The 12220-nt window shown below is 36.0% G+C and overlaps 2 protein-coding genes across 5 annotated transcripts; both read right to left on the bottom strand.

Annotated features, from left to right (window-relative positions):
• Positions 1-985: 985 nt before the first annotated feature.
• On the bottom strand, positions 986-5162 carry cb4h12orf56 (chromosome B4 C12orf56 homolog). Of its 4 annotated transcripts, none has more exons than XR_006154454.1 (4): positions 4740-5162; positions 4289-4451; positions 2801-2965; positions 986-1575 (listed from the first exon to the last, which is right to left on the bottom strand). XR_006154454.1 is itself a non-coding variant. In XM_019097686.2 (4 exons), exons 1-3 carry the CDS (start codon positions 4974-4976, stop codon positions 2843-2845), a joined length of 507 nt encoding a protein of 168 aa, XP_018953231.2. In that variant the 5' UTR covers positions 4977-5159; the 3' UTR covers positions 986-1575; positions 2801-2842. The 4 variants fall into 4 exon arrangements, 3 of the variants coding, with proteins under 3 accessions (XP_018953231.2, XP_042577594.1, XP_042577593.1); XM_019097686.2 differs by having other exon boundaries at positions 4289-4435; positions 4740-5159; XM_042721660.1 differs by lacking the exon at positions 4289-4451 and having other exon boundaries at positions 4740-5161.
• Positions 5163-6410: 1248 nt separating this feature from the next.
• On the bottom strand, positions 6411-11979 carry zgc:162331 (uncharacterized protein LOC793007 homolog). The gene is made up of 5 exons (XM_042721658.1): positions 11487-11979; positions 8259-8450; positions 7993-8149; positions 7728-7913; positions 6411-7190 (listed from the first exon to the last, which is right to left on the bottom strand). The coding sequence occupies exons 1-5, from the start codon at positions 11665-11667 to the stop codon at positions 6971-6973; spliced, it is 936 nt and encodes a 311-aa protein (XP_042577592.1). The 5' UTR covers positions 11668-11979; the 3' UTR covers positions 6411-6970.
• Between the last annotated feature and the right edge of the window lie 241 nt (positions 11980-12220).

Here is a 12220-nt window from a genome sequence, read left to right as displayed (position 1 = left end):
TGCAGCATGTTCATTCAAAGGCATGTTCCCACATCTATCTGCAGGATCCCAGAGGAACAGAAAGAGAAAGAGCCGGAGCTCAAGGTTTCTGGAGAACCAGACTGAGGAGCTGAGAAAGAAGGATATTATAATAAGAGATATAACAGCTGTGTGTCAGCCTTGACAATATCTGAAGCTCATGAAGAACCTGAACTCCTCCTTGAACCCCGTCCTGACGTACTTGCTCAAACAGAGATGGACTGAGAGGATCCTGAGGACCTGCCAGAATCAGAACCAGAACCAGCTGCTGGGCCTGATAGCCCACGAACGAGAGCTGCGTTCAAACAGTCGCTCTGATATGGTAGCTAATCATGTGTATTCATGCAAATATGCATGAAAATGAAACAGGTATATACTTACTAAAAATGGATGTGGCTTAAGCAAGCGAAACGTCATTCTTTTTGATGTAAATGTTAATGATATGTATTCATGTATATATTCACTTGATTCTAATATACATGTATGTTGTTTTTTTGTTATTATTGTTTTAATTGTTGTAAAATGTTTTTTGATGAACAGAAGGTTCAAAAGAACAGCATTTGTTTTAAATATAAATCTTTTGTATTATAAATGTCTTCACTGTAACTTTTTTTTTTTTAAACATATGACCCCAAATTTTTATATGGTAGTATATCATGGTTTTCAAAATAAATATATAAAAAAATTTAAATAAAATATAAAATAATAATACAAATAAGCAGCGAAAGCTGTTTTCAACATTGATAATAATAAAGTGTTTCTTGAGCAGGAAATCTGCATATTAGAATGATTTCTGAAGGATCATGTGACACTGAAGACTGGAGGAATGATGCTGAAAATTTAGCTTTGATTACAGAAATACATTACATGTTATAATATATTCAAATAGAAAACAGTTATTTTTAAATTGTAATAATATTTATTGCTTTTTATTATAATTTTTATTATTTATTATTTCTCATAAAATAAATGCAGCCTTGGTGAGCAGAAGAGACTTCATTCAGAAACATGAAAAATTTTAAATTTCATTTTATTAATAATTTTATTTCAGATGACTTATTTTTAAACAAATCTACAAATATAGATGAGATGATGCTACTCACCTCCTGACAGAACACAACCAGCTCAAACAGCAGCGCAGATGCCACATCCTGCAGACGCTGCAGCTGCGACACTTAATTATCATAAATTACATTTAATAATCATAAATCAATTGATCATAAACAAGATATGAATGGAAAAAACAAACTTATTTCATCCTTTCCTTACACCTGGGAAGCAAGGGTGAGTATATGATAACAAAACATTTCATTTATACCTTATTAAGTGAAGCTTTAGAGCCTTTAGTGGAGTTTGGCAGCTGGAGATCTGGATCACACACTAAAGCCTGCCGCATGTTCTCTGTAAGAGCTCCTCTGTGTCAAACAGCAGCCTTTGCTCAGTGAAATAAGCTGTAATGAGTGCACTGCTATTACTGGAGAGGAGGAATCACTCACTGTCTGGCCGTCAGCATGCTGAGCCTCGCCGCTTAATATCTGAACCACCAAAGTGCACCGCCTGCAGGACAGAGACACGTCAGACAGAAAACCTACAGCAATGGTCATGAAGATGTGGAAATGTCCACCTGAGAACATTGTAAAACTTGTAGAAGTTGTAGAACTTATAAACACAGACATTCAAGCTTGTTATGAGACTGAAATATCTGGTTTTCTTGTTGTAATCATAGCGTTTCGTGATTATTATGATGTTATTTAAAGGTTACAAAAACACTTTATTTTCTTGTTTATTTTGAATATTCTAAGAATGTTAAAATGTTGTTGCGATTAGAATGTTATTTAAAGGTTACAAAAATGTTCTACTAAATGTTATTTTTAGACAAAATATAACATAGTTTGAACGTTTCATTTTTACATTCTAAGAATGTTAACATTTTCTTGTTGTGATTAGAGTGTTATTTAAAGGTTACAAAAACGTTTCTTGCAATGTTCTACTAACTTTATTTTCACACAAAATATAACATTATTTGAACTTTTTAAAAAAATATTCTATGAACGTAAAAGTCCAGTTTTCGTGTCATGATTAGGACATTATTTAAAAGGTATTTAAAACATTTCTTAAATGTTCTACTAAATTTTATTTACCCAAAATATAATGTTATTTGTACGTTTATTTATAATATTCTAAGAACGTTAAAATGTCCAGTTATCATTGTGATTGTAACATTATTTAAAGGTGACTAAAACATTTCTTAAACGTTCAAATAATGTTATATTTAGTAGAACATTTATTTTTAATATTCTAAATCATGATTAGAATGTTATTTACATGTTACAAAAATGTTTCAATAATCCTCAAATTCAAATAACATCACAGGAACATTCCGAAAATGCTGATCTCAGAATGTTTTCTCTCAACATTAAGTTATGTGAACGTTCCATAAACATAAAGTTAAGAATGTTTTCTCCTAACATTTCTATGACTTTTCAAAAACATCAGTGAAAGCTAAGAGAACATTTCCTGTCAGCTGGGTATCTCATGCATATGTTATATATTTTTCATATCTGGAAGCTTACAGAAGTCTGTCGGCTGTGCAGTTAAAATCATTTTTTAGCAATACTTTATCACTTTACTTTTTAAAAGTTAGCCTTTCAGTTTGAACCTTTATACCATTGCAATGCCTTGCATAGACTTCCATTATATGTGTATTACTTACATTGTGCAACAATGGTCAAATACTAAATGAATGTGGACCATTAAACACAAAGACTCCACAAACACTTACTATGATGTAGCTGCTCCAGGAGCTCTGCAGGTGAAGGTATATTCATGATGATGGAGACATACCATAGAGGTGTAACTCTTCCTCTTTCTCCTCCTCCTGCTCCTCAGGTGATGTTCTCCTCATCAGTGCGTTCAGGACTGAAGCGCTGGGACTCTGTCGCTGGAGCTGGAGGAGTGAGCGGGAGACGTATTAAACACAGCCAGAGACAAAACATCTGGGTTCGGACAGGAAGCTGAACGTGACATGACCTTGTTGTTGCTCTACTCTTTGAGCTACAAGAAATCATTCATCATGGTGTTTCAATCTTTCCTGAACTTTAAAAACGTCAATGTCACATTATTTATGTCTTCATAACTGCAATTTATACAGACAATTACTTGAATATATCTCCTTGTTGATAAATATTAGATTAATTTGGATGTTTTTAAGGTGCAAAAAAGTGGTGTAACTGTCCTGAGAAAAAAAAAAAAAAAAAAAGACTTGTGGTTTGTAAAAACTATTTTTGTTTAACATACTTATATAATTAAATAACTTTTAGTATTTATTAAAAATTTGTATTACAGTTTCCACATATTGTATTATTTTAGTTTTATTTTTAATATTATATTTAATAATTTTTTGTTTTTTTTAAATTTTATATGTTTTAAATGTATACAAAAAGTATTTTTTTGTGCATATTATTAACTTTTAGTATTATTTATGAAACAAAAATATAGGTTTATACAGTTGTCCCATATTTTATTAATATTTAATAATCTAATTTACTTTTTTAATATTATTATCATTTTGAATGTAAAAAGACATCATTCTAAAAATGTTGTAAAAATTCATTTTACCTTGAAAATTAAAAAAAAAAAAAAAAATTATTTTATGTTTGTTTTTTTTTGAGTATAATTTTTTTTTTGTTGAAATCTAAAAAATTTGCCTTTATGTTATTTTTTTATTTTTTCTTAATAACTAATTTGCTTTTGTTTGTTTCATGTGTGTCTTTGTTGTTCATTCAAATGTTGAGAATATGTTTAATTTTTCTGCTTGTTTGCAAATAAGATAAATATCTGTCATTGACCTATTACAGTAACAGAGCAAATGTGTCACTGAGTGAATTCTCTCCATGCATTCACAGATGAACTCAAGTAATGTAGAAATACTCAGATCACCTGCTTTAGCTGTTTATCCGGTGCTGGTTAAGCGGCTTTGCTCTGCCATACACTAAATCTCAATGCAGAAGTGTCTCTTAATGGTTAAGATGAACACAAACCCGCAGCTGAGTGACACGCACATGTCAATGTGGGTCAGACGGGTGTCAGAACTGCTGCTTCATCTCCATGGATTAACACACATACAGCTTCACATCACACTGTCCAGGGATACATGGACTCCAACAATACTCTACAGTTATGCAGTCATGCTTTGCATCGCCTGCTTGAGACCAGTTCATTAATTCCTGATTAATAATTCCTTCTTGATTGAATTAAATAGATTTTTTACCCTCCAGAGAATGACAGGCACTCGAGTTGCATCCTCGAGATGGAAATCTGGATCCTTTGGGTCTCGAACTATTTTTCCCAGTATCCTTTGCGCTATGAACCACAGGGATATGCATTGCGCGCTCACGGTCCTGTCCACTGAGGATATCTGGCAAATCATTGATCTGTGAGGAAAGACTGATTTGAAAGCTTACAGTTTTGTGTTGAAAGATTGTTTTGTGGGATTTTAGATTTAAAGTTTTATATTGATTTTTTTGAATGTTAAAATAATGACTTTTTTTTTAAACTTTAAAAAAACTGGACGTTAAGAGGATAGTCAGAGATAACATTTTCATTAGCAAAACGTTCTTGTTAGCTGGGTTAATCAATTTTACTTTTAGTAATCACTTGTAATCATTGTACTCGTGCATGTGATACATTGATAATAGCATTGATTTCTGTGTGTGTCTCACCAGCTCGATGCTCTTGATGTGTCTGAAGCTGAGCGCCTCTCGCAGCGCGCGCGGCTGATACTCGCTCAGATACACGCGCTCATCGCTCAAGATCACATGCATAAAAACCTTCTTCACCACACACGGCTCGTAGACCCGGATCCGCTCGTACACATCCCGACTGGTGTTCCTCTTGAGGAAAGAGTCCAGTTTGCTGTTGTTGTGGCGGAGCAGTCCGCGCGCCCTGGTTCTGGTCATGGGAATGTCACGTCCCAAATCCCGCTCGTGCTGTCATATTCAGTACAATACAGAAGTCATTTCTGCATTCACTCAGTCCCTGTTGTGTCGGCTGTAAAGTGTATTCTCGCTCGCTGCGCGTATTTAACTCTTGTCAATGGGAGCGGAGCGGCGCTCTCGTTGCGCATGCGCAGCCGCCCTTATAAATAGTGCAGCATGGCTTGGCTTTTTGTTTTGAGTATACCGCATGCACATAGCAATAACAAAAGATAGACTACAAAAGTAAAAAACAAATGAATATAAAACGTTGTAGCTGGTGAAACTGACGGCCGACATGTAATATAGCGTGAAAGTTGTATGGACTCCTTTGATTTGGTGGTGTTTGGTGTTTGGATTTCTTGTTCTTGTGGAGTGCCCTTGCACTGTTATTAAAAAGAGCATTCTGCTCTTTGTGTTTCAGGGGAAAAAATATACCATTATGAAGAATTCATTTTTGGCTGTTATATTCTTTTTATAGTCCTACTATATATTCTATAGTAATGTAGAAGTTTATGATGTATATTATTTTATTTTGAGGAAGAAGGATTGCGGTTTAATGTAAGTGTGTTTACTGTTTTATGACTGAAATGCATGTTGAAATGAAGAGGAGACGATCGCGCCATCTTGTGGGCGTAAAGAAGCTTCCATTTCTCATTGATGTGGAGTGCTAGTTAACATGGGAGCAATTAACTAAACTCAAACAGTATGCCTCTCAACATTACAGCATTCTCAATCATAATTTAATGTGTAATAACGTCATTTCCATCATATATATGAAGTCTATAACAATAGTAATTTTAAACAGAATGATTTTATTACATGAATATTTATTAGGTACTGTAAATAATAAAATGAATCAGCTGTTCAGAGCAAAAAAAAAAAAAAATGATTCAACATCTGCAAAGGCCAGTCATTTAGTTACGCTAAATTCACTGTTACCCATCCATCATCTTGTTTTCTTCATCCTCTGTCCTTCACAGCATTGTTTACTATACATTCTGCAATAGACAGATAAAATACTGTGAACATGCCAAAGCTGAACTGATGAACTGATTCATTTGATGGTCAGCTAATGAGACAGCTAAAATAGGTCAGTTTGACTGGACCCAGAAAGTCAGCAAATAGGACATATAAGTGCGTGTATATACTGTGTGTGTGTGTATATATATATATATATATAATATATATATATATATAATATATATATATATATATATATCTATATGTATAGCAAGGATGCATTAATTTAATCAAAATTGACAGTAGATTTTTCATGTTACAAAAGATTATTTTATATAGATATTGCAAGCACTTTGTAATATTAAATTTTTATATATATATATATATATATATATATATATATATATATATATATATATATTTGTGGACAATAAAAAATACAAGACACATGTACAGTGATTTTAATCTTTTTATTTGTTATAAACAAAATCAAGTTTGAAGTATAATAGGTTTATGAGATCCCAATGTCTGTCCGTATTCTGGACATCAGTGTAATTCTCCTACCCTTCCATAATATAAAACATAGAAATATTAAATTAATGCTCTAATGTGACCTGACACAGTTGCATTTTTTTTATTTTATGAGTGCAAGTAATCAGATCCTTTGCCACAAAAATAAAAAGTACTAACTAACAAAAATAAACCCTGGAGTGGATCACAGTACCAGTATGGAGTCCTCACCTCTTTTAATATAACTTTCCTCTCCAGGAAACTACACAACGGGCCTCCTAAGAGTCATTCAGAAATCTCCTCACATATGCAACATACTAAATGTAACTACATTTGGACCCACACCTGGTCTAACATCTAGATCTAGCGGTGTGAGGTGATCTAGGTTGCTCTAGTTTGAGTCCATCATTTCTCTTGGTTTTCTGAACTCCAGGAGTTGTTCCCACTTAGGGGCCGTAATCCGTCGCCATGGCGAGAGTTGTAAAGTTCTGAATAAAAATGTGTTTCTATGGCCACAGATGCTGTGGAGCGGCGCTGGGGTACGGGGGCAGAATTGGCTGCTCATTGGGGCTTTCTGTGGGTGGAGGGGTGGAGAGGCGGAGGTAGACGGGCGCGCTGGGTGCACTCGGCACTGTGGGAACCCTCTGCAGGACCACATGTGGATACATCTGACTTTCTGTACAGTAAAGACCTGGAAGAGGAGCTTTCAGGAGGTTTTCCTGACTCCTGCAAAACAAAAAGTAAATTAAAAAAAAGAAATGTATGCTTTTAGTGAGCAAGGGAACGTTAAATTGATCAAAATTGACAGTATAGACATTTGGAATGTAAAAAAAAAAAAAAACTATTTTAAATAAATGTTGTTCTTTAAAGAATCTTTAAAAATGCATAATGGTTAAAATGCGTAATGGTTTCCATAATAATATTAAGCAGCACAACTGTTTACTATGAAAGATTGTTTCCACCATGGTATACAAAACAAAGTAAATCAGAAAAATCAGAATTGACAGTGTTTTGACAGAATTGTGACAAACTTGCAATTACAAAAAAAGTCAGAATTGTGAGATTTAAAAAAAAAAAAACACAATTACCATTATAATTTTTTCTTTTGTGATGGAAGCAAACAAAAACATTATTACAAACTCAGAATACATAGAAAGAAAATCAGAATTGTGTCTCTTAAATAGTACCAGAAATTTGATGATTGTGACAACTATTATGATTTAATCCATTCATTTTTAAATTGAACAATACTAATTTTCTCACCTCTGATACCCGCGGTTATCAAAACCAGCTAGTCCTCCCATATAGAACGGGCTCTCACGGGTCAGATGGGGATCAAGATGCTGGGAAAGGTTGTAAATATTAGGTGGTGGAAAAGCTTCCCAGTCTCCTTTGTCTCTCTCTAGCCAACACTCGCTCCTCCAGGCCGATTTGCGCTTGTCTCTCGTCCTGGAAAGTCAGAGAAATCATTAGCATCCTCTTTGCCTATTTTAAGCTCCCTTGTCTCTTCCTCCCCAGATGTGCATACCTGCCCCGTCCGTCTGTCCGTTCTGCCCTCTCTTTGCTCATGCGCTCCTGGAGACAGCAGATGATGAAGGACACGGACATGGCGAGGATGACGATGCTGCTCACTACCGATGCCAGCACGGCCACTCTCAGCCCGCGGTCCTCCGGTTTAGGAATGGCTACCATATTTACACAATAATGCACATTGAAAATCTGGGATTTAATTAGCAGGAGTGCATTTCTTAGGAGTTTTTTTCTAAAACAGAAATGATGACAGTGAACACAGACCCTCACAGTCGGGTGGGTAGTTGCTCCACTGAGCGGTGTCGCTGCGCAGGACACAGGTGATCTTCTCTCTGCCCACCAGCTGGTACCCCTCGAGACACCAGAATGACAAAACAGTTCCCACGGACATCCCACTGCCCTTCTCTAGAAAAAAAGAACCTCGCCGAGGGGGAAGCAGCGATGTGCAGCTCAGGCCTACAAACGCGAATCACAGATGGATAGACACCACTTTTAAAAGACTTCAAAAATACTTTACTCAAACAGAGAATAGAATGGAATAGAATAGAATAGAATAGATTAGAACAGAACATGTTGCTATCACTTTTCCATAATTGGACTAAATAAAATACAGAATAGAATAGAACAGAATAGAATACAACTTGTTGCTATCACCTTTGCCTTGATTGGACTAAATTAAATAGAACAGAATAGAACTTGTTGCTATCACTTTTCCATAATTGGTCTAAATCAAATACAAAATAGAAGAGAATGGAATAGAAAAGAATAGAGCTTGTTACTATCACTTTTTCATAGAATAAAATGTGTTGCTATCACTTTTACATAACTGGACTAAATCCAACACATAATAGAATAGAATAGAATAGAATAGAATAGAATAGAATAGAACAGAATAGAACTTGTTACTATCACTTTTTCATGATTGAACTAAATCACACACGCACGCGCACACACACACACACACACACACACACACACACACACACACACACACACACACACACACACACACAATAGAATATAATAGAATGTATCTTGCTGCTATCACTTTTCATGACTGGACTAAATAGAATATAATAGAGTGTAACTTGTTGCTATCACTTTTTTTAAATTTGACTAAATAGAATAGAGTAGAATGTAACTTGTCGCTATAACTTTTTAATAATCTGACTAAATCATGACAGCGTAGAATAGAATGTAACTTGTTGCTATCACTTTTTCATAATTTTACTAAATGGAATAAAATAGAACAGAATAGAAGTATAAAAGATAAATGTCAGTAATCACAATGTCAAGACTTATGTTCATAAGTGCATAAGTCCATCAAAATGACAGCTTTAAGTGTGTCTGTGAGTGTATGTGGGTAAGAAAGTTTTCCTGGGACTTAGTTAACAGTACTTAATTATCCTCAAGGGTTAAGATGAAAGTTTTTCCCTTCTCTCTTTCCATCAGTACCCACAGAGTGTTTTCTCCCTTGCTCTATCCCATAATCCACCTCTCCTTCAGTCTCTCTACATTCCCACAGAGGATTCAGTGTCTTCTGTGTTCTCCTACTGAGTTTTCATCACTGCACTGCTCATTTCCACTGTCAATGTAAAGTCAAACGGAGCTCATATTGACTGTGCTGGAGTCAGTGTGATTAAGCTGGCAGGGTCACTGGATGGTGTTTATTGTTCACACCAGTTGCAGTCCTGTGCTGGTCTCATTAAGCCCAGCTTAACTGGCTTGGCAATGCTGCTAGCGTTAAGCAATCCGACTCCATGGCAAAATAAATAAATAACTCAACTGTCAGTTTCTTTTTCTCCCCTTCGTCCCGTCTCACATACTCCCCAAGGGTCGCACCAGAGAGCTTCTCTTAGAATAGAACACGATTTAATAAAGCATAGGGCCGTGCATTAAAAATTGATTACTCACAAGTCCCTGCAGCTGAGGAGGCCGGGATGATGCAGCCTGACCACACGCTGCACTGAGACATTCTCCAGTGGGACAGGTTGAGTGGATCAGTTTTGTCAATGCATGATCAAGTAACTTCAGCAAGGAACGCTGTGGTACGACTTTGCATCTTTAACGTGTAACTGTAACCCGTCTGCTGACCTCACCAGCTATTCCTGTGTACTCTGGCTTTCTCTCTTTAACACTCTCAGTTAAGTAATCCCTTTAAAGAAGTGACGTGGAAGCCTCTGTAATTGTGTTGCAGGTAAATGAGTGACTTGGAGTGAATGGAACAACTTTACGGGTGTCCATATGGTTTATATATATCTATCTATATATATATATATAAAGAAAAGCATTATGCCAGTGTTATTTTAGCATCAATGAGATGCAATTGAAGTTTTTATGAATATTTTGCATTAGATTTTATTTTTATATTTTATGTTTTCATTTTAATTTTAGTTAAGGTTTTAGTGATTTTGTTGCATTTTAAATTATTTCTAAAAACATAATTTTCTAAATGACACTTAAGGTAGTACATGAAAAAATAACATGCAAAAACAAAAAAGACAAATTAAATAATATATCTTTTTTTGTTTTACAGTAATTACTTTTTTTGCATAATGTCAGTATGAATTTGGGGGGTAAATTTGCTAAATTGTCATAGATAAAATGCCTCTTGATGTCCTTAAACAACCTTCTTCTTTAAACCAAATATATTTATATACCCTTTTTTTGACTTTAGGATGAAATCTGACCAGTGCATGTTCTTATCCGGGACAGATCCACTTCAGACTCTCTCAGGTTTGCAGCTTACTGAAAGCTGAAAGCAGGGCAAATTCTGTCATGGCCACAGTGGCGATAAACCCCCTCCATTTCAGTTTCAAAGCTGGCAACCCTGTAACGGAACTGACAAACTGCCAACTATCCCACTGCCCGCCATTGCCACGTGGCAAAAAGCATCCTTTGTTTCACCTGAGCAATAAATCTCACGGTAACTGACACCTGAGGATGCTGTCTTTTCCTTCACAGATACATTATACTGCAATCAATCTCATATATTACATCAATAATATCAGAGATCCACAAATCTGTCATGCATATTGACTTTAGGTCAGGAAACATCCATAAACTATTTGCAAAGTACGCTCAAAGTATGCATGGCTGGGATATTTTATATGTTCTCCAATCATAATAAAATCTGAGTTCTATGCAGTTCAGGCTGACCTGATTTGCACTGGTGATTTTTTTTCTGAGCCTTTATGAAAGCTCTGTTTGTATGTAAAAACCTTAAGAAGATTTTAAATGTTAAAGCCAACACGTAAATTTCACAATAAGTGCATGTGTTTTTATATATTTGTGTGTTTGCGGACTGTAAATGCTGCAGGTTGAGTGTGGTCTTTCTGAAAAAGTTATGCAAAACATGCTGTTAAGAGTTTATAAGCATGCACTACAACACATGCAAAAACTTTTTAAGTGCATTTGATAATTATTGCATAGCACTGTATGATGATATGCATTCATTATATCATTATAACAGAATATTGTTACTGTACAAACCTGAGTAGTTGCTCGTAGGGGCCTCAGTGCTGTTCATCCCCATCTTGGTGGAAGGTGGAGTGGTACGATGAAATATGGGACTGACCGAAGACCCTTCATGTGGGGTAAAAGTCCAAGCCGAGCTCCACGTCACAGACCACAGCAGGAAGCCCCAGGTGAGGCGGCTCTTCTTCAAAGCCATCGAAGTCTGCTAAAAAATAAGATGGAAAGTGTGAATGTCAGTCGCTCATGTCCACTGGTCTTTGGTGACTCCAGAAACTCTCCTGCGCTTCAGAAGCCAAACGCAGACTGTTCGCTCAGGGGGAGAAAGAGAGAGAGAGAGAGAGAGAGAGAGGGAGTGCTGTGTGTTTGTCCTCCGTAAGCCGCTCGCTGCTGCAGCTCCACTGCTGATTATGAGCCACTTGCGTAATGCAACACACGGCAGAGCTGCAGTCGTTTCTGCAGTCAGTCACACATCTTCATGTACAAGTGCACTGCTCTGCTCTCTCTCTCTCTCTCTCTCTCTCTCTCTCCCACATGATTACAAGGCTTTAGAGTGCTGGCATATTTACTAGTAAATTTTAGTTTAAATAATTATGGTAACCCCTAACCCTAACCCTCCTCCAAACTAAAATCCCAGTTGCATCATATTTTAAAAACACACACACACACACACACACACACACACACACACACACACACACACACACACACACACACACACGCACACACACACACACACACATATATATACA

The sequence above is a fragment of the Cyprinus carpio genome, chromosome B4 (assembly GCF_018340385.1).
Source record: "Cyprinus carpio isolate SPL01 chromosome B4, ASM1834038v1, whole genome shotgun sequence".
Classification (NCBI taxonomy): Eukaryota; Metazoa; Chordata; class Actinopteri; order Cypriniformes; family Cyprinidae; genus Cyprinus; species Cyprinus carpio.
This window is presented reverse-complemented; position numbering and strand designations above follow the sequence as displayed.

Bases quoted from the DNA above. Each gene is read 5' to 3' on its own strand.
- cb4h12orf56 (XM_019097686.2), bottom strand. From the start codon at position 4,976: ATGACCAGAACCAGGGCGCGCGGACTGCTCCGCCACAACAACAGCAAA. The intron at 4,436-4,739 runs GTGAGACACACA...ATGATTTGCCAG, and splicing joins ACATCAAGAGCATCGAGCTG to ATATCCTCAGTGGACAGGAC. The intron at 2,966-4,288 runs GTAAAAAATCTA...TCACTCCTCCAG, and splicing joins TGCCTGTCATTCTCTGGAGG to CTCCAGCGACAGAGTCCCAG.
- zgc:162331 (XM_042721658.1), bottom strand. From the start codon at position 11,667: ATGGCTTTGAAGAAGAGCCGCCTCACCTGGGGCTTCCTGCTGTGGTCT. The intron at 8,150-8,258 runs GTCTGTGTTCAC...TAAATATGGTAG, and splicing joins CTACCCACCCGACTGTGAGG to CCATTCCTAAACCGGAGGAC. The intron at 7,914-7,992 runs GTATGCACATCT...CTGACTTTCCAG, and splicing joins CGGACAGACGGACGGGGCAG to GACGAGAGACAAGCGCAAAT.